The following is a 24,977-nucleotide window of genomic DNA, read 5'->3' as shown; positions in this document are numbered from 1 at the left end:
GATCGGACAAAGCTTTTATTATTTATAAACACACATATCTAACTCATACTTGATCGGACAAAGCTTTTATTATTTATAAACACACATATCTAACTCATACTTGATCGGACAAAGCTTTTATTATTTATAAACACACATATCTAGCTCATACTTGATCGGACAAAGCTTTTATGAGTACCGTAGTGAATTGGGCATCTCTATTTAAATGGAGGGTCACTTGAAATTACGCTTACAGTTCTTTAATCATAGATATGAGGTGAGTTTTATTTCAAAAATTAGGTCAATTTTTCATATTTTGAGGTCAGTTCAGTCCAGTGCAGTATTATATTTTTTTCAGTAAAAACTAATAGTTCTTCTTTTTTTAATGAAAAAATAACATAGTTGAATTTCTAAATAGACAACCAAATATATTTATCTTTTTACATACTTGAAGGTTATGATAAAGGAGCAACTCGGGGTCACAAAGTCGTAAAGGAATTATGTATTATTTTTTTCATACGTAACTTATTCTATTCTTTTTCATATTAAGAATTTTAATCATAAAAAGGTACAATATCTTAGATCCATATTTATAAACTATAACATTGTGTACTAGACAGAACGAGTAGGTCCATTGGATACTCAGATTAAGTAATCGAGATTAAGGATATCTCATTTTAAAGTTTTCAGTTCTGGTTTCATATTGGAAATTCAAAACATTCTACTTCTTCTCAATAACTCTAAAATTCCTTCCAGGGTTCAAACCAAATATATTGTTAAGTACAAGAGAAGAAAATAAGAATTTGTGCACTCTCAGTTCAGCGGTATTCTTACGTCACAAGTGTCAACTCAGTTTTTTAATAGTGATAATTTTAGACTAAATGTTTATCTTACAGTGAAATAAGTGCAATAGTATGTGTTCTTTATTTTCTGTTTTTACAATTGATCTTAGAAAACATGTCAACTAATGTGAGAAAATTTCGTTTTCCTTGTTATATTTGACACTTGTGGCGTCGTGTATAATAGTCTATTTCTCTGTTGCCAACTATTGTACTTGATAATCCATTTGCTTCAAACCAATCATAACAAAACACATATGCATTGTGTAATACGAGTTTTGCATATTTAAAAGATGAATCCATGTATGAAGAATTTTGATGATAAATAAATCAAAAAACTTTGTTTAGATATGTTTACAGATTTGTCTGTGATCTCCAATCTTTATTAGGTAAATATTACATAAATACGAATAATTTTTATTATTTTTATTATTTGAAAAGGAAATAAAACGCATCTTTGATTTAGTATTGTCTTACATTTTTTAAATCGGGATATCAAGGGAATTTTTAAATATGTAAAAAAAAATCTTTTATCATTTTTTATGCTGTTTCTGTTGTTTTATGATGATTTTATTGATTAATCAAATTAAGAGTTGATCAAGTTTTAATCTTAACATATTTGATACTTGTTCACAATCTACTGTATCCAACTTTTTCCAATATTGATTATTTAGTTGATTTTTTAATATTTGATTATTTGATTCATTGAATATTCAAATATTTGATTATTTGATCATTTGACTTTTTAACAAAAAGAATTTATTAATGGAACATTTGATTATTTGATTATTTGATTATTTGATTATTTGGATATTTGATTATTTGATTATTTGATCATTTGGATATTTGATTATTTGAGAATTTGGATATTTGATTATTTGATTAATGGATCATTTGACTAATTGACTATGGGATTATAATTGATAAACTGATTATTTGATTATTTGATTAATTGATAAATTATTTATTTTTGATTTTTGATTGATTAATTGATTGTTTGATTAATAGTCTAATAATGGATAAATGGATTACTTGATTATTTGATTAATTGATTGATAGATTATTTGATTTAATTTGATTGATTAATTGATTAATTGATCAGGTTACACTCCGGAAGAACTGCATGCTATGGTAGATCTTCAACCCTGTCCTGTCAAGAAAGAATCAGAATAGTAAAAAACCTCCTTCCCCCCAAACCTCCTCCCCCCCAAAACAAAAATAAAAAAAAATTTAACACGGATTGACACGAGCGTTCTAAAACATTTCTAAACAGATAAGAAACCAGGGTGATAAGGCTGTAAAAAGTAAAAAATTGCACATTTTTTTTGATTTTATAAATAGTCCCATATAAAAATTTAAACAGACTGTCTTAACCCATTTGCTGGATATTTGTAACAAACGTCATCATATTCCACACAATATCATTCTTTATGTTGTAGAAATTTCATGTGATACAATTTGTACCAAAGGACCATTTAAATCAAATATTTTTATACATGTTTATTGTACATACTTTAAATCATATTCTGACGTTGTTAAATGATAATTATATATAGTTTTAGGACCAAAAATGTCTAAAATTTAGTCAATTAGTTTCTGTTTTTGAAAAATAGATTGTGCCAAATGGTTTTTTAAAAAGTTATTGTTGTTTGTTTTATTCCGAAATATACGTTATTTAGATAAACTATACAGGGTTTAGATATATTATACAGGGTTTAGATATATTATATAGGGTTTAGATATATTATAAAGGGTTTAGATATATTATAAAGGGTTTAGATATAGTATACAGAGTTTAGATATATTATACAGGGTTTAGATATATTATACAGAGTTTAGATATATTATACAGGGTTTAGATATATTATACAGAGTTTAGATATATTATACAGGGTTTAGATATACTATACAGGGTTTATATATATTATACAGAGTTTAGATAAGCTATACAGGGTTTAGAAATATTATACAGGGTTTAGATATATTATACAGGGTTTAGATATATTATACAGGGTTCTGATATATTATACAGGGTTTAGATATATTATACAGGGATTAGATATATTATAAAGGGTTTAGATATATTATACAGGGTTTAGATATATTATACAGGGTTTAGATATATTATAAAGGGTTTAGATATAATATAAAGGGTTTAGATATAGTATACAGGGTTTAGATATATTATACAGGGTTTAGATATATTATACACGTTTTAAACATTCTTCTGTACATTGTAAATTCTATTGCAGATTCTACTGTACATTCTACTATACATTCTACTGAAATTCTATAATACATTCTTTAGTACACTTTCCTTTGCATTCTAAAAATATTTGACTTATATTAATACTGAATTATGACCCTGTAATGTGTACAGGAAGTAAGGGCAGATTATGATAGAAGAGGGCATGAGAACTACACATAGTACATACGATATACATATATATAAATATATATACACTATATATATATATTGCATAAATTTCACTAGAAGGGGATCATTCCTTTGGCGTACTATCCCTTTTTGCCTCATATAGTCTGTATTTACTACTACTACTACTACTACTACTACTACTACTACTACTACTACTACTACTACTACTACTACAACAGCAACTTCTACTACTCTTCTACTACGACAAGTTCTCTGTTTTTGATACTGCGCAGTAACTTTTTTCTCTCCTTTTCTCTTCCCAATATTTTCTCTGCTCGATTTTATTTATAAACAGGAGGTGGCCTAATAGACATATATATTTTTTTAAATACATTATCTGTAAAATCTTAGTATAAAAGGATACCCAGGAAGACGAAGGCTATGAAGACGATCTGAAGCTCTTAAATTTGACAAAACTTAATTGATAAAAGCTTTTTTTACATATTTTTAAAAATAATTTGACAAATAAAGACACGACTGCTTGCAGTTGGAAGGAATCATGAAATAGACAAAGTATACAATAGATTTCATAAAGTCGTCTCTAAAGCTTTACCCTGAGTCTAGGTTAACTTTTTTTTACAGTGATGTTCTAAATAAGCCGGAAAAATATGAATTAATTGATAACTTCAAAGTCGTCAATTTGACCTTAATAATGCTTGCGGCATTCAAGATATGTAAAATGATTTAGCAACATTTTTTTAGGAAACAATAATAACAAAATAGCCCTAATTCTGCGATTTTCAAAATGTTTTCTGCCATTTTTTTACACCAAAAATTACCAGAGATATTAAGAATTTGATTTTAATTTCAATTTATTAAATAAAATCCTAAAAATGTCTTATTCTGAACGAAATCATTCATATCTACGAAAATTATGAAAGCACAAAAATGGCAGACTACATTTTAGAAATGACAGGACTAGGGCTATTATTTTATTTTTGTGTCATAAAAATATATTGCTAAACCAGAGTCCAAAACTAAAGAACGAAAAGTTTTGACTTAAATTTTAAGTTCATGGTTAAATGCCACTTCTGACTTAATTTAAACGCCTGAACTTTAACCGGGAGGTTAAATATTTAATCCCGTGGTTAAATATTTAACTCGCCGAAATCGACGAGTTAAAATTTAACCACAGGTTTAAAATCTTGAAATTCTGCATTTTCCCTATTTGTCTATTATTCAATCATCATTCAGCTGCAGCTGAGAAAGCGGCATTCAGCTTTACGATATATTTAAAAGTGAAAACCTTGTTAAAGAAATTTCACGTTTTAGATAAACAGCTGATTAACGATGGTTATGTAATACTCTCCGTAAATCCTTTTCTCTGATTGGTTCAGATTTTCCCGGGAAATTCAAATTTAAAATTGAGAAAGTTTAATATTTAATTAGCTATTCATTATTTTACAGAACTTTTAACCTCGAACTTAAAATTCGCGCATTCTTTAGTTTTAGACTCAGGTTCTCTATGTTAAATGTCACAAACTATGTCTAAGGATCAAAGGTGACTTTGAAGTTATCAATCAATTCATATTATTCATATTATTTAGAACATCACTGTAGGCCAAATAGATCAGTAGTATCACAGAGAGGTTTCCAAAAGAACTAAGAGAGAACTGAACTACATTTTTAAAATTTAGTTAAACCTTCAGTTATAAAATTGATTGAACTGAATGAGAAGCTCAACTCAGTATTAATATGTCATATTCTAAACTTTATTTGCTAAGGTGATTCGAGACAATGTTTAAGCAGCTGTTAATGCATAAAAAGTTTATTTTATGTACAGTACTGTTCCTAGCCAGTAGTCAGTTTAACCAGGGGGCTGTCACTAGTATTCCAGGTAACTTGTACAGTACAGTTCAGTTACAGTATTTCAGGTACATTATGCAGTACAGTTTAGTCACTAGTATTCCAGGTACACTGTCAAGTACAGTTTAGTTTCCAGGTACACATCACAGAATAGTTCATTCACTAGTATTCCAGGTACATTGTACAGTACAGTTCAGTCACTAGTATTCCAGGCACACTCTACAGTATAGTTCAGTCACTAGTATTACAGGTACATTGTAGAGTACAGTTCAGTCACTAGTATTCCAGGCACACTCTACAGTACAGTTCAGTCACTAGAATTCCTAGTACATTGTACAGTATTTAGTTCAGTCACTAGTATTACAGGTACACTGTACAGTACAGTTCAGTCACTAGTATTCCAGGCACACTCTACAGTACAGTTCAGTCACTAGAATTCCTAGTACATTGTACAGTATTTAGTTCAGTCACTAGTATTACAGGTACACTTTCAGTACAGTTCAGTCACTAGTATTCAAGGTACATTGTTCAGTATTTAGTTCAGTCACTAATATTCCAGGTACACTTTACAGTACAGTTCAGTCAATAGTATTCTGGGTACACTGTACAGTACAGTTTAGTCACTAGTATTCCAGGTACACTGTACAGTACAGTTCAGTCACTAGTATTCCAGGTACACTGTACAGTACAGTTCAGTCACTAGTATTCCAGGTACACTGTACAGTACAGTTCAGTCACTAGTATTCCAGGAACACTATGCAGTCAGTCACTAGTATTCCAGGTACACTGTACAGTACAGTTCAGTCACTAGTATTCCAGGTACACTGTACAGTACAGTTCAGTCACTAGTATTCCAGGAACACTATGCAGTACAGTTCAGTCACTACTATTCCAGGTACACCATACAATACAGTACAGTACAACCCAGTCACTAGAATACTTTATGCACACCGTACTGTGCAGTATAGAACAGAGAGTCACTAGTATACCAGGTACACTGTACAGTACCGAACATTCACTTGCACCAAATACATTATAGAGTACAGTACAATCATTTAATGTTTAAGTTACGGTAACAGTGCAGTACAGTATACAGTACCGTTACTAAAAGTACATTAGTATACCAGTTACACCGTACAGTACCGCACAGTCTCTAATACAAGTTACAGGGTACAGTAAAATAAACTGTACACTGTAAAACACTTTTCAGTAGAAAGTTTCTCTTTGATTGAATTTAGTTACAGTACAAACTTGTAAATGTCTGTATTAAGTATTTAAAAATTTGATAAAACTTTTAAAAATGCTTCAAGTAGCATTATTGAGGCCGGATTATCAAATATATTAAAATAATGAACTAATTTACCGGCGGCCTTCTCTATTACTTAAACAACTTGAGTAGGTAACACTTTAAAGGGAGTGACCGGCTAGACATGGTATTTGAGCTGATAATGCAGTATCGTAGAGAAATCTTTTAGGATTCATTTGATACCTCTGAGCCGATATATACGGTGTATAAATGTCTAGCAAGAGCCAAATTCAATCTTTAAAATCCTCAGGAATAGTCCATTTTGTAAGGATGATTTTGATAATCGAGGTTTTAAAAATTGTTCAATAACGACGACGAATAATGTTTCAAAATCATACTTCCAGAATGAAAGATCCATGATGATTTTAAAGATTTGCGCTCTTTCTATACAATTCTAGACCGTAAAAATGTCTCAAATGAACCCTAAACAAATTCTCTACAATACTACACTCTCAGCTCAACTACCATGAATAGCCGGTCACTCCCTTTAAATACAAATGTGATATTATGAAAATAACGAGATGAACTTAACTTTTCTGAATGAAAATTTTACGATTATATTAATCATAGTATTATCATTATTAAAATTAACAATTTTTTAAAATTATTATTATTATTATTATTGTTATTATTATTATCATAATTATTATCATTATAATTATTGCCATTATTATTATCATAATTATTAATTATTATTATTATTATTATTCTTATTATTATCATTGTTACTATTATTTCTATCATCAACATCAGTTAAATTAGAAACAACTTTTAGGATGCGCATTCTCTTGTTCCTGCAATTTTCTTTTTAGGATCAAAAATCCTTTAAAGACTATGTCGATGTTTTATTGCTAATTTTTATCATTTGAAATTTCTTTGAAATTAAAAAAATAAAAAAAACAAATATTTTGAAAGTCAAGTAAACTTGAAAGGTTAATGGATACAAACTCAATTCATTTCCTTAAAAGATAGAAATTTAAAAGAACGTCTAACTTTAACGGCCTAACTCATTTTAATGTAAAATTTAGAAAAACATAAAAAATTTTGCAGAATCACTATATAAGTACGTTTTGAACTTTTATCCAATACGATTTGATTGAATGCAAGGATTTCGAAATACTTTTTTTAACAGCTCGCTAACAAAACAAAAGATGGCTGAATCAAAGTGTCAAAAGTAAAAAAATCAAATCTTCGATCAAAGCAGAACATTTTCAAAAAGGATTGAGTTTTTGCCAAAACTTAAATCGCTTCATGATATTCCTAAATCTGTGCAACATTACGATGTAATCTTTTGATACTCAAACTTAGATTATTTGATTTAACCGATTTAACAAATTGAAATATCAATTGTCTACGGCATTTAGGTTGAAATTAGAAAATCAGAGTTTGTGGCAAAAACTCAATTCCTTTACATTTTCTAATCTTGATACAAACTAATTAACCTGGATTGATCTGTAAACAGAAGATACCTCCAAGCTAAGATGGCAGGAACCCCTATCTACCCGGAAATAAACATGATCAGGAACAAGATTTAATAAATAGAGACTAATAGTTGAACTACGTAGACTTAGTTGAACCACTTCTTTTTAAGTTGAACCAGTTGAAGTGGTTGGACCGGTGGAATATAGTTCAACTACTTCAACTTATTTCTTAAATCTGTTTACAGTATTCTAGTGATGATGATCTCCCTCACCTACCCTAGTATGGACATCTACAACAGCTTCAAGCATACTTTACCAACCAACTTGACAAGGTTTTGTACAGTATACTTTTCATATTTTTTCTTCAATTTTTTATTATTAAAACACGTTTGCGATGATCATTTCTTATTTGCATAGTTATTTGTATAGACATTGAGACAATAAGACGCCTGTATAAATTCTACGTTACCATCTATTGTACTAGAATCTATTTGGGTTTATGCAGTATGCACTATCTGGTTGACAAGTTTCTAAACAAATCTTTCTTTTAAGTCAATTTGTTCCTTAAATAAGTGCTAAATGGGTTTATAGTAAAGGGAGAGAAGGCGTTGTTTAAGTATGATTCGGGGTCACCAGATGAGACAGTAAAGACGACGTAAAACTCTTTAAATATATCCATTTAAAGGTTTTTACTCTAAATATGATATTTTTGGCTCTAGCAAATGAGTTGGCAAGAGTATAAGAATGTACAGCTTATTAAAATCCGCACAAACGTCTTTTTAATCGTATCTTTTATAGTTTTCAGAGCAAGTATTTAATAAATCCACCTTTTCTAGTTTTGGTTTTGATCTGTGGATTAGTGTTGGGCAAAGTATGGTGATGTCATGTATTCTAGTCTGTACCTTAATACTCTCTGGTATCAGGTATAGGGAGGGATCTTAGTTTTCAGTTTTTTTACATTTAGGATTTTTAAGCTATTAGAAGGCAACATAAAAATCTGAACGAAAACAGAAGATTTTAGTTTCTATTTCAAGATTATTTTATTATCTTTTTCAAGTTTAGTTTATAGTTTCTAAGTTTGGTTTAGTTTCTATTTCAAGTTTAGATTAGTTTTATTTTTATTTTAAAGTTTTTTTTTTTAAATCATTCGTAAACGAATGGTTTATTTGGCTTCGTTCAGGTTTACATGTCAAAGTCAAAATTAAACTTTGAATAACTTATAATCTTCAAAATTTTTTGAAACCTTTTAAAGCAAAACATCCTAAATCTTAAGAACAAACTTTACGTACTTCTATTGTGCGCTAGTTCAATTTGAAGAAAAGTGTACGCCTACGCGTTTGAAATAGCTTTCTCTATTTATTTAATTCATGTCTCTGTCATTTGCGGATTAGAGTGGGGATTGGGCCCACGGGCCCCACCCTGATCTCCTGGCGGAGGGGTTGGGGGCGGCCCCCCCCCCTAAGAAATTAATGATATGAAATAAAAGCATTAAGGGATGAAAGACACGACGAAAATAGAATTGGATATAGAGTTTACAGATAGAAAGTAGGAGAACTAAAGTTTACAGATAGAAAGTAGGAGAGCTAGAGTTTACAGATAGAAAGTAGGAGAACTAAAGTTTACAGATAGAAAGTAGGAGAACTGGAGTTTACAGATAGAAAGTAGGAGAACTGGAGTTTACAGATAAAAAGTAGGAGATAATTCGAGTTTACAGATAGAAAGTAGGAGAACTGGAGTTTACAGATAGAAAGTAGGATAATTAGAGTTTACATATAGAAAGTAGGAGAACTGGAGTTTACAGATAGAAAGTAGGAGAACTAGAGTTTACAAATAGAAAGTAGGAGAACTGGAGTTTACAGATAGGAGTAGGAGAACTGGTGTTTACAGATAGAAAAGAATAAAGTTTACATTTTCCAGATCTCCCACTTTCTATCTGTAAACTCCAGTTCTCCCACTTTCTATTGGTAAACTCCAGTTCTCCCACTTTCTGTCTATAAACTCTAGTTCATCCTACTTTCTGTCTGTAAACTGTAATTCTCCTACTTTCTAAATAGTAACTCCAGTTCTCAACTTTCTATATGTAAACTTTAGTTCTTCTACTCTCTATCTGTAAACTCAAGTAATCAACTGGAGTTTACAGAAAGAGAGTAAGATAACTGGAGTTTACAGCTAGAAAGCTGAGAACAAGAGTTTACAAATAGAAAGTAGGAGAACTGGAGTTTACAGATAGAAAGTGGGAGAGAATTAGAGTTTACAGATAGAAAGTGGGAGAACTGGAGTTTACAGATAAAAAGCAGGAGATAATTAGAGTTTACAGATAGAAAGTAGGATAAGTGGAGTTTGCAGATAGAAAGTAGGAGAACTGGAGTTTACAGATAGAAAGTAGGAGAACTGGAGTTTACAGATAAAAAGTAGGAGATAATTCGAGTTTACAGATATCGCAATTATGGCCACCCCTGAGATAATGGTTAAATCAGCGCCTGGTCCCTATATATATTTTCAATTGTCAGTTGTGATTATGATATTCATACCACTTACTTAAATCAAAGTACTGGTAAAACGTCTTGAAGATTAAAGTAAACCCAGCATCACACTTTAACTAATAACTATTTAAGGATAATATGTGATAAACATTCACTTACATTTAGATGAAATTTGCTTTACAACTGTTTAAATATTTATTCATTTGTCTTTGGTCTTTGTTTCATTCAAATAGAAAACGAACTTTCCATGATTCAGCCGATTTAGCAACTTGAACCCTCTACAGTATGTAGTAAAAAATCATCATATTTCTAGCTCTCAGCAGAAGTAAAAACAAAATTTTACACACAATCTCTTCTCTTTTTTCCATCATTATATTTAGAAAATTGTAATACGGTGGTAGGCGATTATAACAATCTTATGAAGATCACTTTTTTATATTTTTTTGTTAACAAGCTTTCTTTCTAATTGCATGTAACTAAAGAGATGCATTTTAGACATTTTGAATTGACAGCTTCTCTTTGGTTTCATACTTTTTTGTATCTATGTATCCATCTGAGAGTCGCCTACATTATATTGATATAATCTCCATACACTATGTTTGCAGAAGTAATTACTTCATTTTAAGAAACAGAACATGCTATTTTTAATCTCTATGACTAGTGCTATAAAACCATATAGATGGCATGCCTATAATTAAGGTGTATTCTGCACTTTTGTCCTGGACTGTTACTGGAAGTATCTGATATAAGTTACTATGTTCCGACCTGTATTCTCATGATGTCTCTGCTGGGGTTTCAAACATGTATTGCTCAAGGATATGGACTTTTTAATTTCAAAAACCAGACTCTGCAGAATCATTTTGGTGAGTTTGATTGCTGCTCACATACACACAAGAGGCAGAATTTTAAGAATTTGAACCGGGTTTAGGTGTGATTCAAACATGAGACGTGGTTCAAACATGTTTGATTCAGCAGGAACTGGAAATTTTTATAAGTGTTATGAGATTTGGGTTGGCACTCAATTGGAACCGGTTATTGTCGGTTCAGCTTTGCGGTTCAAATTCTTTAATTCGACCTAAGGTGTGATAAATAAGTTTAGTTAAATTTGCTTAAGGGGAAAATGCAAAAACAATATCAAAAAAATATTCTGATAGTCTGAAAAATTATGCAGAATAAATATAGTACATTGCAACCTTTCAAAAATGAAATAAAATACCCCTAACATAGTTTTAAGAAAACTTACTGATATTAAGTTGTGTGACTAATTAGATTTTTTTATTGATACTCTTTAAAGGGAGTGTTTACGAAAAATGAACGGAGTACGGGTTAAACCCGAATCAAATTTACACTAGATTGCTAATAATTTTACTTTTATTTATAGTAACTTTAAGGCTGAAATCATTTAATTTTGCGAACAATTAGAGTTAAAAATATAGTCTTTGTTAAAAAAATTCATAGAAATTGAAATTGAAATTCTCAAAAATTACACTTGTGTTCTATGAATATAAAAATATCATGATATGTTAACTTTGTTCGAAAGACCAAAATAAATTTCAGAATTTAAATGTATTGTAATATCTAAATGCTCGAAGTTGTTAATATAATTAAATAATTTACACATGTTTGAGTGTTACAATACTACTTAGTGAATTCACACAAGGACTCCACAGCTATTAATGTTAAGCAATTTTAACAATTTATGAAAATTATGAAATGAAGAATTATTTTTGATAGAAAACGAAACATCTGAAGCGCTGACAAATCAAAGCAACACAACAGCTTTTCAAGTCGAAGCAACAACTGCCTTCTTCTCTGGACTTGAAATACAATTGGCCTTGTTCAGCATTGGTAATCTTATAAACCATCTCATACCTTTTTTTAAAAAGTTTACTATTTTTTTCACTTGAGCAATTTTTTGAGACACATTGCCATATCTATAGTTTTAAAGAAAATTAATGATTTTTTCAGAGTAAAGTATCAAAAGGAACAACATTGTATGCTTAAATAATATGAATACATATATAAAAATAGTATTGAATTTTATCTTTGTATTTTTAATAGGTTTTGAATATTAACGAGAATGTTAAAAATATTCTTACAAAGGCTAACTCACTTTTAATTTTTTCTTAAAAATATGCAAAATTATGAAATAATAGGTGACATATATCATTACTCATAGGATAACGTAATAATCATTTCAGTTATTATGTTATTATGGAATCCTTAACAGTAAATAAATTAATTCATTCTTACAGACATAGAGTTTTACAGCTCTGTTTGTATAAAAAGGCTGGGGAACTTGTACATTTATACAGTTAACAGATAGATGCATCTTTAACATGCCTGTCAGAGAACACAGGAGGCCAACAGCTTCCTCATCCATCATTATCCACTAATTTGCATCCTCAAATTCCTCAGTCTCATCAAGAGATTTATATCCTTCAATTTCTGGAACTGAACCAATTGCTCTTATCAGCCCATCTTTACTACCCGTAAGGATACAGAGGAGAACTAGGATATCCAGGATATCAGATGCTGCCTCATCCTGATATTGGGGACACTGATCTTTACAGACAGCTCTTCAGTTTTCTGTAGCAGCTAGAAGATCCAGTCAGACCTAGGACTCCAGGAGCAGAAGCTAAACCCGATTTTGGAGATGCCACTCTTTACAGAAATCTCTTCACATATTCATTATAGAAGAACAAGATGATCTTGATACAGGAGACGTTCTCTTTACAGACTGCTCCTCACATATCTGGTGTAGAACAAGCAGAGATAACTTAAGGACAGGAGATGCTGCTCTTTACAGACAAATCTTCACAGACCTGTCATAGAAGAAGCTGAGGAACCAGATAATCTTGAGACAAGAGACGCTCCTCTTTACATAAAGTTTATCACAAATCTGTTGTCAATCCGGAAAAAGAAGCAGCTGAGAATGCAGTAGGAGCATCTCAGATTGTAGGAACAGCTAACGTAGCAGGGACTCCTGGAGCAGCTATGGTAGTGTAGGAAGAAGCTGAGAATGTTGTAGAAGTATCTCAGATTGTAGGAGCAGCTAAAGTAGCTGAGACTCTGGACGCACCTAAAGTAGAAGTTAGGATTGCAGTAGAAGGAGATACTGGATTAAAGTAGCAAAATGAGATATTAAGATGAGGAAGCTCGCTAGATAGATACTGTAGTGGAGCAGCTAAACAAGATATCGAGTTGAGGAAGCCATGCTCAGATAGATCCTGAACAAGAACAGTTGAGCGATGTATTTGAGGTTGAGGAAGCTGCTCACACAGACCCTGAACTGGAGCAGCTGAACCACGGTTTCTCGGATACCATAGAGAGCTAACTCAGCAAGAATAACCTTAAACAGATGTATTTAGACAAATAAACTGAGAAGCTGACAAATCCCATTCATTTAAATCCTGAGAGATATGGAGAGAGAGAACATTAAGGGGATTTAAAAGAACCAAGTACAGAGACTCAGAGTGAAACATTTTTACACGCCCTAAACAGAGGGAGCAAATGATTGATCTCGAAATCCTTAAGATTTACATCTGTAATTGTAATCAATTGAACCACTTTAATCACTTTGATCATCATTATCGGAACTTTCCATGCATGGTCCAATGAGATATCAAAATATTTCAATTGTTTCTTTACAAAACATTCATTTGCAATGGAAAATAAATTTCTGCTCAGGCACTTACTTCATTTTGAAATCTGAAATGACAATTATTATTCTCTAAAATGCATAATGAAGGAATCTGAAGATTAGAGTTTGTTGTCTATTAGATATACATGGTATACTAAATTATTTTACTTAAAAAAGAAACAAGGCAACAAATACTAAAAACAAAGAAATTTCACAAAGAAATTTAGTCTTTGCCACAAATTCAAATTAAAACTCTAAAACATGAAATTTAAGGATTACAATATTATAATTAGTGGCCAAATCTCATTTCCTTTGTTTTTAAGTTCTAATCTCTTGTGGGTAGTCCTGTGACTTGAAATAAATAGATAGTAAGAATTCATCTACATTATGTTTTCTAAGGAATGGTTCTGAACATCTCAACTAAAGTTACAAAGTGGAAAAACCAAATACTAAGAATGAAAAGGAAAATATTCTTAAATAATAATGAAGAAGATGAATTAAAAAAAAAGATTTTCGTCTTCACATTATTCAAAAACTTTTTGCTTTAAAATATGATCATTATTATATTTTCCTAAAGATTATTTGACAGATTACTACTTTTTGTTAAACTTGAATTATTATTTCTCGCAAATTTTAAATAAACCCTATCGTTATTTTTCTAGGCTAGAACTTTTGACTGAACAAAATGAGGTATTCTTGTTCTGGAAAAAATAAATTCAAATTATTTAAAAGTTGGGCTGGGCTTGTTTGTTATTTAGCCAAGAAACAGTATTTTCCATTATTTTTAAAAGTTACTCATTTTTATTAAATGCATTCACTGAAGATATTTCAGAAATTATTAACGGTGCCAGTGCCTCCATTTAATGATTATTTCATATTAAAACAGCTCAACGAACATTTAAAAACATTTAAAAACATTTAAAAACATAAAAACTCAAAACAAAACATAAATGTATAATATTTATTTTCTATTTTTTGTAAGTTCCATGAAATTTTAAGTTGAAAAATTAACAAAGTCGCCATCATTTTGAAACAAATCTGTTTGTTACTTTTTATAAACCGTTATTTTCATTCATTGACAAGTTTAAAGTTAATGGTTTTTGCTGTTCTTTAGCAGACTCTCCAAATTTTCAAAAACTTGCTATTTGTTAACGGAATGCTGCCCAGCCCTAATTAAGCCAGGATTGAAACAGCAATTAATTGCCATGAGTTAAATTTTTTTATTTACCATGACATCAAAATATTGAAATAATGCTAAAATCCATATCAGTCAAAAGTTTAGCCTTTGAATTTATTTGGCTTCAATTCTTGATTTATTTTGCAATTTCATGCTGTATTATGCTAATTATGATGTAACCAAATAATTGCATTTTATTAATATGAAAAGCCAAAATTCATAAGTTTCCCAAATGTTTCTTGACAATTAGGAAAAGGCAATTATGTCAGATGCCCAAATTTGGCAAATACATCCAAATTAAGGCCTGGTTATAAATGAAAGAATATTTAGTAAGTCTAAAGTTGAACCGATTGTTTCCCCTCAATCAACAACCTCAATCCCTCAGGTAGAATACCATAATCTTCTGAGGAAAAGAATGTAATAATGGAAATTCTTAAACGAGATGAAATATGAAATAATCTTGATGTATTCTTTAATAAAGGCCGCAGGCCTGAGTTAAAGAATGCATTAAGATTATTTCATCAAGTTTAAGAAATCCATTATTACATTTTCATCCTCATAAGATTAATTTTATACCATATTTGTGAGGTTCCATACGCAAATACCTAAGACATTATGTTTTTCTATATTCGTGTAAAATACATCAAGTTGGAACAATTGACATCATAAAGGGTTGCAAATAAATTTTTACTTTTTTTATTTTTCCAATGTTACAATGGTAAATGTTAAAAAACCTTTTTATAAGCAAAAATTGGTTCTTTATTTGTAAATAATGTATGTGGTGTGATTGTTTCCTTAGTAAGTTTGTTTGTTTACTAATTTATAATGCATTTGCTTGTTTTTTTTAAAGTTGATTTTATATTTAGATTTAGCATGTTGAATGTGCCCTGAGTTTTTTAGATGGAGAGAAGGTAGAGAACAGTAGTGGGTTGTCTCAATCAACTGAACAAATGCGTGAAATCATTTACAGAAGAAATCATTTGCTGGACATTAAATCCTAAATCTTCCAAAAAAGGAGAGAATAGCAGGTTATCTAGCAACAACCAGTTCAAGAAATGAAATGATGAAGATCTTTTTCTTTTATTTATGAAAAAAAGATTCATTGGTTTGTGTTCATTGCTATGGAGTGCATAGAGTTTGTGACGCTAATATTTCAATGACTTGTTGCAATGATTTTGATTGTGGTACCACTTCAACTTGAGCTATGAGAATTATGGTGAGTGCTGAGGTACTTTAACACCAGTTTTAGCTTTAGGGTGGGGGAGAAACAACCCCCATCACCACTTATTTTGTCCAAATATTACAACTGAATGTGTAAAAGCTCTTTTTGTCCATGGTTTCCAGTTATAAAGTGAAAACGTGTGAAAAACATGATAACCTTTCCATTTTGGAAAAGCTCTGACCGTTCTACTACAAATATGCACAGATTTGTAAAATCTTATAAAACTTGGTTTGCAATAAAGAAAAACTTAAAAATTGTTTAAATAAAGTAGGTAGATGGGCAGTATGCTTTGAGACTCAGACAGTTTGATAAAAATGCCTAATATAAGACTTAAAGCATTATCCATAATTTTTTTAGGAAAGGTCAGAAAATTTCCCTGTGAGGACCAAGCTAGCTAGGTCAAAATTTAAATGGAAATTTTTGAATTTAGATATATAAATACTTCTAAAAATAAAAAGGTAAGTAGGCATGAAAAGGTAAATTTGCTTTAATATAAAAAAAGATAAGTGAGCATGATATTCTAAAGTATAAAAAGGTAAGTTTGCATGTATAAAAGAAAAAAGTGATTGTGCATGCTGTTCGTACTAAATAATTAAGTTAAAATCAATATTGATCTATGTTGAAAAGATCAATATAAGGAGCGTGTAAGAATGAATATTCTTCAAGTAGTATAATAATTCCCATTCTTTAATGCTTGGAGCGATGTAAGAATAAACATTCTTTCACGCTCTGACAGTGTAATAATTTACATTCTTACACGGTCTGAGCGTTAAAGAATGAAAATTCTAAACTCCCAGTGTAAGAAGAAGCATTCTTAATGCTAGGAAGCGAACAATATTGGAAATATTTTCTCCTGAACCATGTAATAATGGGAATTCTTAACGATAGGGTTACTGCTATGGAACTTAACAGATATGATATAATACAGATTATAATAAATATATATTGAAATACACCAACATTTTTTCTTATTAAGGAACTATCTATGCTTGCAGTAAGGCCTATCTTAAGGAAATCTACTCAATCTTCTAGATTTAGCAGAAGAGAAGAGAACAAACCATCGTCAAATTTATCAACAGTAGAACCGATTGTTAAGATGTCTGCATCAGAGCTATCCTGCTTGGCTCCACATACTCCCTCAATAGCTTGCAGTTCAACAGATCTACGGTCAGAATCTCAGGTTGATATACACTGTGCCAGCATTACAGGATGTTTGCCAACCATCAAGTCATGTCACAGATTGAATCATCAAACACCTGTTAAGACCAGATTTATGTTAGTTTCAGAAATTGGTTTCCCATCTGATTCTTCACTGGTAGATGATAATGTAACTCTACCTGGATTATCTTTGCCCAACGTTAACAATTCATCTGAATCTCAATCCTCTGTACAATCAACATCTTCTGATCAAAGCATGGTAACTTCAACTACTGATGGAATCTCAACCAACACCAATATCTTCATGACAAAAGCTTCTGTTCATCAGAAATATTCCCACATCACCAATGTTGACATAGACTTCCCTGCCATAGCTGATACCTATTTTGAAAACTCTGATGTTAAGAGGCTACCTGAAGTAGAAAGAAAGGACAGAAACAAAATGATTCCTGTACAATCAAACTTAATAAAAGAAGTTGATGAAATCTTTGAAGCACCCCCTGAACCTGCTCAAGGGGAAGTTACTGTGACAATGAGTCAGCAACTAAGACCCATGTTGGCCCCTAAGGAATCATAAAAATTGAGTTTTTGTTAATCTATTTTTTTGAAATCTTTAAAATTTTGGGATAGAGTTGGTCAATATTTACAGCTTTAATTTATTTTTTTATTTATTTGTTTTTATAAACTTAAGCTAATTTTTTTATTATGATTAATGCACAAGAAATTGACATACTTGTTTAAATTCATAACTTTTAATCTAGTGCCGGTTTTATACAGGGTGTCCCAATAGACATGGAAATTCAGTGATATTCTACAGCGATAAGCAATAATATCAATACAATGAAGATGACTTTTTATTTAAGTCTTAATTGTTAACAACCTTTTTTTGAATTACAAGTTTACAAGTCATCAAAGAGAAGCTTTTTTCATTGAAATCTTCTTTTGACTTCTATGTTTAAGTGTATCAATGCTGTTGAACAGTTTGGTTTAAATAAAAATTGAAATCTAAAGTCGTCTTTATTGTATTGATATAATCGCCTACCACTGTAATAGTCTTCAATTCCCACACCAGTAAAAGAACAAAGTTGTTGAACATTTATATATTGGAAGTAAAACAAATAATAGAATTAAATAACCAAAGAGATGTAGATATACTGCTACTACAATTTCCTCCGGTTGGGTTGCCCAGTATATTTTCTTGTATCATCAGGGGCTTGAAATCAATCTAGCCCCGTTAGGATCGGGTTTCCTGTCCAGATATTTCTTGAACCCATGACTAAGAGATCATCTAAAGTTCCGTTCCTGAGAGTGACTGCTTCTAAGGACTCAGATTGTCCGTTATAGCACCATGGGGAGTTGGGAGAATTTCTTCATCCTCTCCTTAAGAGGGCTGATCCATAAATGACTTGTTTTTACTCTATTCCCTGTGTTCTAGATGAAGAAACCCAGATAAGCAGCTTTGCATGAGCCTAACACTCTCTGCATAGACAGTTTAAGCAGGGTCCATATTCCATTCAGAAACCACAGTCTGGTTTTCTAGACTAGGCTTATTCCATGGTAACATCATCTGTTTGAATTCTTGACTTCGCCAGAATCCTGCTTAGTCTTGGAGTTTCTTTTCAGAAATCTGATGGTGGTTTACATTATATTGTCTTCGATCCATGCAACATTTTTTCATTAACACAATTGTTGCAGTTTCCCAGTTTTAAGCATCTAATTTCGAAAACACCTGGTCTTGAGATTATTAATAATGAGGTCTACCATTTTTGAATTTTCAAAATTGACGGAGATATTGCATAATTTGTACAATTTTCAATTAATCCAATAATGAAAAATTGTTTTAAAACAGAAGTACAATATCAGAAACAAAGACGAATTTCAAGTCGTCTCTTAATTCACATGTTTATTGGGACACCCTGTATCTTTAAAACTTTATGATTTGTGTTGAGAAAAGGTTGGGTTCTTGTCCGACCTTTCTTGTATGTTCCTGTGTAACCTCAACTTGGTGATATTCTTCGTCTTCTTTAGGTTAGAAAGAAAATGAGTTTTGCCACAAACTCAGATTTCTAACCCCTATATCTTTACAACCTGATGGTTAAACCTTTGAATTTTCTAACCTAGACTTTTCAATCTTACAGAATTTACAGTTTAGAATAACAAAAGTATAAGATCTAGGGCTGCAAAGATCTGCAGGGATGAGAAAATCTGAGTTTGTGGCAAAAAAACAATTTGTTTGGACAGTTTTAAACAATAATTAGAATTAAGACACAAACACGCTACTGAAGTATTCCATTTTTTGGATTTATCAATAAGTTTGTTACTACTTACTAGACCAATTATCGGTTAATTCACAGCTGGAATAACAAAGTTTTCGTAAAACTTTTTCAACCTTTCAACCACTGGAAATACAAGTTTTTTATGTTACCTTTTTCATCTGAACCGCCACTGCACAGTGACAAATTTTTCAAATAGCTTTTTTGTTTTCAACCGAAGCTAACGAATATTTTTACAACAAAATTATCTAAAAATATGAAACCCATCGGTTAAAAAGAAAAAAAACGTTGAGTAAAAAGATCAAAACCACTGCGGTAGAAAGCAAAATATTTACCTAAAATATACTATTTCAGAGGTTGAACCAATTCAAAAAAGAAAACAGAGGCCAAATTTACAGAATTTGAGCTGCGGCTTAAATTTAAGCCGTGGCTCAAATATGGTTGGTTCCACTTAAAATCGTATTCTATGTTTCAAGATTTAAGTTGGCGCTCAATTAAAATCGGTTTTTGGCGGATTTGAGTCGCAGCTTAGATTCGTTAAATTCGGACACAGTTTATTTCTTATTCTTGATTGCGTCATAGAGTCTTAATTGCTCGTTCAACCACTTCCGCTGCGATTTTTCTCCAAAGTATATAACATTATTTAAACATATTAGTTTGAACTTGAAGCGCATGGACAATTAACTATGAACAAAAAGTATATTGTAGCGTTTCTATCGTTTTATCATGGCTCTCTTCTCTAAGCATCTTTACATTTTAAAATCATAATTTACCGATTTATATTATTATAAAGATTTATTCACACACAAAGATATAAATACATATATAAATGGTGTAGTTTAAATTTGTTTAAATAATTTTTTTTTGAAAATACAGGTTTCCAAAAGAAAAGAGAAAAAAATATGCAAAATTATGCACAAATAGAAAACATTGATTTTTACTCACTACATAACATATTTATCATTTCAGTTATTACGTAATCATCGAATCCTTCAACATATAAATTGTTCATTCTTGTATTTAAAAGTTCTTGTAAAACCGGAACTTTAATCAAATGTTCCTAAACATGGTTTCCACTATTTTCTACAAAATCATCCCAAAATTGTTAATATTATGGCCTCTCCAAGTTCAAAATGAGAATAATTGTTTTATCTTCTCAATAATCCATTAAAATATTGTTCATCATGACTTCAAGAAAAGTTTTTATGTGAATTAACTAATAATTGGTGAAATGACAACATTTATTTGTTGTTTGAGATATGTAGAAATAAATACAAATGTTAGTTTAATGGGATTTTAGAGGTAATTTCAGTGAACTTTCATTTAATGAGTAGCATGCCCACAATACAGAAAAAAACTTTCTTTAAAAAAATGTTTTATTTTTTTTCAGCCAGGTTATGCTTAGCTATGAGAACAGTTATCAAATCACCTTAGCTTTTGCGTTCAACATGCCATTCTACTGGATCTACAGGTTTCTTTCTTATACAGTAGAACCAAGAAAATTGTGAAATAAGAAGACGACTGTTATACTCAATTAACGATATTAAATGGTCCATTGAACATGAAAGACACTCTATTTTTTGCAATGTTAACAGACCTTTTTACATGATAAATTGATTATTTATAGCTATTTGTGTTACATTAGACAGTTCATCAAAAACACATAATATTGCTTAAATGTCGTCTTCCTATTCCTTTGCCTCACAAACTTAAATTTTTCTACTTCCTATATCTTTGCAACCTGATGGAATAAACCTTTGACATTGGGTTGCAAAGAGTTAGAGATGGGTAAATTTTAAATTTCCAATTTGAATTGGAAACTCTGATTTCCTGTATCTTTGGAACCTAATTTCTTAGACCTTAAATATTCAAAACTATGACCTCTGTTGGATCAAACAATCAACTCTTAAAATTGGGTTGCAAAGAAATAGGGATAAACAAATTTAATTTTTTTAACGATTTAACTCCTTTACGGTTTGAAAACGAAAAAGTTCACTTCTAATTCTAAAAACTAGCAAAAAATGTCCATTCCTTCATAAAAAGAGTGACAAAAGCGTAAATTTGACACAATCAAGGCACATATTTTGCAGATTTAGCACAAACCATATAAATAATATTAAACACAGAAAGTTATATTTTTATTATTATTATTATTATTATTATTATACTATTTGTAGCAACTACGACTGCTCTGAATTTGTTGGAAAGTTTTTAAAGAGAAGAATAGAAAAAATGAAGATTGAATCTAACAGATGGTTCCAGGCAAGAATAACTGCAGTCAGAACCAAAAATCTCTAAATTAGGAAGACGACTTTTAGAATAAAGCTTCGGTTTTAAAAAGTTAAATGTACTTCATAATCGGTAAATGTACATTGTACATGAGACATCAGCTATTGTTCAGCGTGCACAAACAAAGAATCAGTTTTGTCCATTACCACTTTGTTGAGCACACTTGTTAGATTTTCATACTTTCCGGTCATATTGTTTCCGAACTGTGTACTGCAATTGCACTGCATATTGTTGTTTGAAACCAGTTTTCAATTGTAAACAAAATAAGATTTTGAGCCGGAGACGTATTTTGAGGAAAAATACATAGGTTTGGCGACCCCCATAATTTCATTGTAGACCCCCAGATTTTCATTGGAAACCCCAAACTTTTTGTTTTAAACCCTAAATATTCATTAGAGACCAACTCCAGATTTTCAATCGAGACCCCATCTTTTCATTGGAGCCGCAAGATTTTCATTGAAGACCCTAGACTTTTCTTCGGAGACCTCAAACTTTTAACCTCAAATTTTCAGATTTACAAAGTTTAAGGTCTCCACTGAAAATCTAAGGGTTTCCCATGAAAATTGGGTTTTAAAAACTAAAAGTTTGGGGTCTCCAATTAAAAAATTGGGGTCTGCGAGAAAAAGTTTGTGGTTTGAAAATCTGGAGTCTATTAGATCAATAGCTTGGGGTCTCCAGTAAAAATCTGGGGTCTCAGAGGAAAATATTTTGGTCTCCAACGAAAATCTTGGGATCTCCAATGAAAATCCAGTAGTCTTCGATGAAAAGATTGGGGTCTCTGATAAATACATTCATGGGGGTCTCCATTGAAAGGGGGTCTCTGATAGTACTCCAATGATGATGATTTCTTCCTAGACTCCCACATTGTACCTTTCAAGAATATTGCAAAACGAAAATTTACAGGTCATAAACACTTAATTCCTGTCGCAAAATCTATTTAAAATTGCAGCTGTAAACCAAAACTTTGTTGAAACTCATACATAAGAAAACAATTAAAGTTTTGCCCAGTCCGTTTTCAAAGCAATTTTTCTAAAAAAAATGTATATTATGCAATTTAAATTTGTTTTAAAAATGTCAAAATTACTAAAAATTTAAAAAGTGGTCTTAACTGTCCAGTGTACATATTTGGGCCAGTTGACATAATGGTAATTGACAAAACTGATTCTTTGGACTTTAAATATCTATATAAATTTGGCTTGTCTGGGTGTCTGTCTGTTTGTTTGCATCTAATAAACGTCAAAACGGCTGAACTATCAGGCCCAAATTGCTTTGGGACATCACATGCTCAGGGAAGGTTTATAAATGATAACAAAAAAAAAATGTGTTTTAAATGTTTTTAATTTTGTAAAAAAAATTAATATCTTGTAAATCCGCGATTTTTTTTTAAATCCGCAAAATTTTGTTCTTCTTTGTTTCAAAATTTTAACAAAAAGAACATGTTCACAATACAATTTAAATAGAAGATGGGCGCGAAGCGCCCTAAAAGCCTAGTAGTTTAAATGTCCCTATCCTATTCCACATTTTCTGGTTCTAACTGTATTAGTGTAGATATGTTGTCGGATAGCAACAAGATTCTCAATAATGAACAGATAGACAACAGAATAACCCTCAAATCAAAACCGATAATGCAGAAAACTCTTTTTTTCCTAAAAAAAAATGAAATGGATAATAACATACATGTGAATTGTTACAAAGTTTTATAATTTTATAATGAAAAGATTCTTACGATCTATTGATTGATAAGACATTTAAAACTGTCGGGGAGTCCTAAGACGTTTTATACATTAAACTTCTGAAAAGAATGACAATTAATTGTTAAAGCAAGTCACTAATTCTTTATATGAAAATATTTTGTTCACAATAATAAAAGTGTTTAGACTCCGTTACCGGAGAAAAAAGAAAATGGGGCTAAAATTATTTGGTTTGGTGTCTCCGAGAGGGGATTTCAAGTTAAAGATGACATTACATGGATGGGCGGGGGGGGTCTTGTAGTTAATGGTTGACAAGATAAGATTAAATTGAGGGAGGGGTAGCTTTCAACTCATAAAATAATTCATTAATACCAATATTGCGTCTTTTTGATATTTAATTGCTGAGTATTAAACAAAATGTGTTATTGATCTAATTAGTTTCCTGTGAATTTTTTGTTACATTTTTGTGGTTGTAATGGAAATTTTTAAAAAACCCGATTCTCAAAATCATTCTCCAAAATAAGGAATGAATCTGAGCCCTAGCTAAACAATCATACACCGTAAAATCTCAAACGAATAGTATAAAATTGCTCTACAATTCTGCATTCTCAGCTCAACTACCATTTCAAGCAAAGGACAGTCCCTTTAAACTTTTCCTCAAGCTTATGAAATCTGCCCCTGTAACAAATTAACTAAATTGATGCTTGGGACAGAAATTATTTTTATCATAAGAAATAAAATTGGTATCAATGAGTCCTAATTTTATACTAAAATTGTTTTGACCATATAAAATTTCTTTCTTAATTTGGTAACTAAACCAAACAGCATTTTAATAAATGTAGAAAAACTAGACTTTCAGGGCGCATCGAGGCCATCTTCGTTTTCAATTGTGAACATTTTCTCCTTATATGCATCGCAAAAATCTTAAAAATTTCAAAGTTATGTTTCAGGGCAACTGAAGAGCTGAGTTGGGAAAACTTATACCAGCTTTATTAAATAGTGAGAAGTAGTTGAACCAGTTTTATTGAATACTGAGTTGAACCGATGGATATATGTGAGTAATCGGAATAGGATATATCTGGTTATTAGATAAACCTGGCTTCTGATCACTTTTGAAAATAAATGTTTTATACTTTAGTAGTAACCAGAAAGCTATAGAATCTACGATTATTCTTGAAGTAAAAAAATAACGCAAATTATTTTATTATTTGCATCGGCAATTATATCTATCCATCTATCAAGGGGAGAAAGGC

The 24,977-nt window shown here is 30.9% G+C and overlaps 1 protein-coding gene across 1 annotated transcript in view; it reads left to right on the top strand.

Annotated features, from left to right (window-relative positions):
* LOC111703867 (protein c-ets-1-B) overlaps positions 1 to 2,375 on the top strand; it is a gene marked incomplete in the record, with an annotated part of 9,720 nt that extends 7,345 nt beyond the window's left edge. The window contains 2 exon segments of the mRNA XM_023475944.1: positions 1,167 to 1,207; positions 1,921 to 2,375. Of these exon segments, the coding sequence (XP_023331712.1) occupies positions 1,167 to 1,207; positions 1,921 to 1,991 (112 nt within the window).
* Positions 2,376 to 24,977: the final 22,602 nt, after the last annotated feature.

This window comes from Eurytemora carolleeae, unplaced genomic scaffold (assembly GCF_000591075.1).
Source record: "Eurytemora carolleeae unplaced genomic scaffold, Eaff_2.0 scaffold401, whole genome shotgun sequence".
Lineage (NCBI taxonomy): Eukaryota > Metazoa > Arthropoda > Copepoda > Calanoida > Temoridae > Eurytemora > Eurytemora carolleeae.
This window is presented reverse-complemented; position numbering and strand designations above follow the sequence as displayed.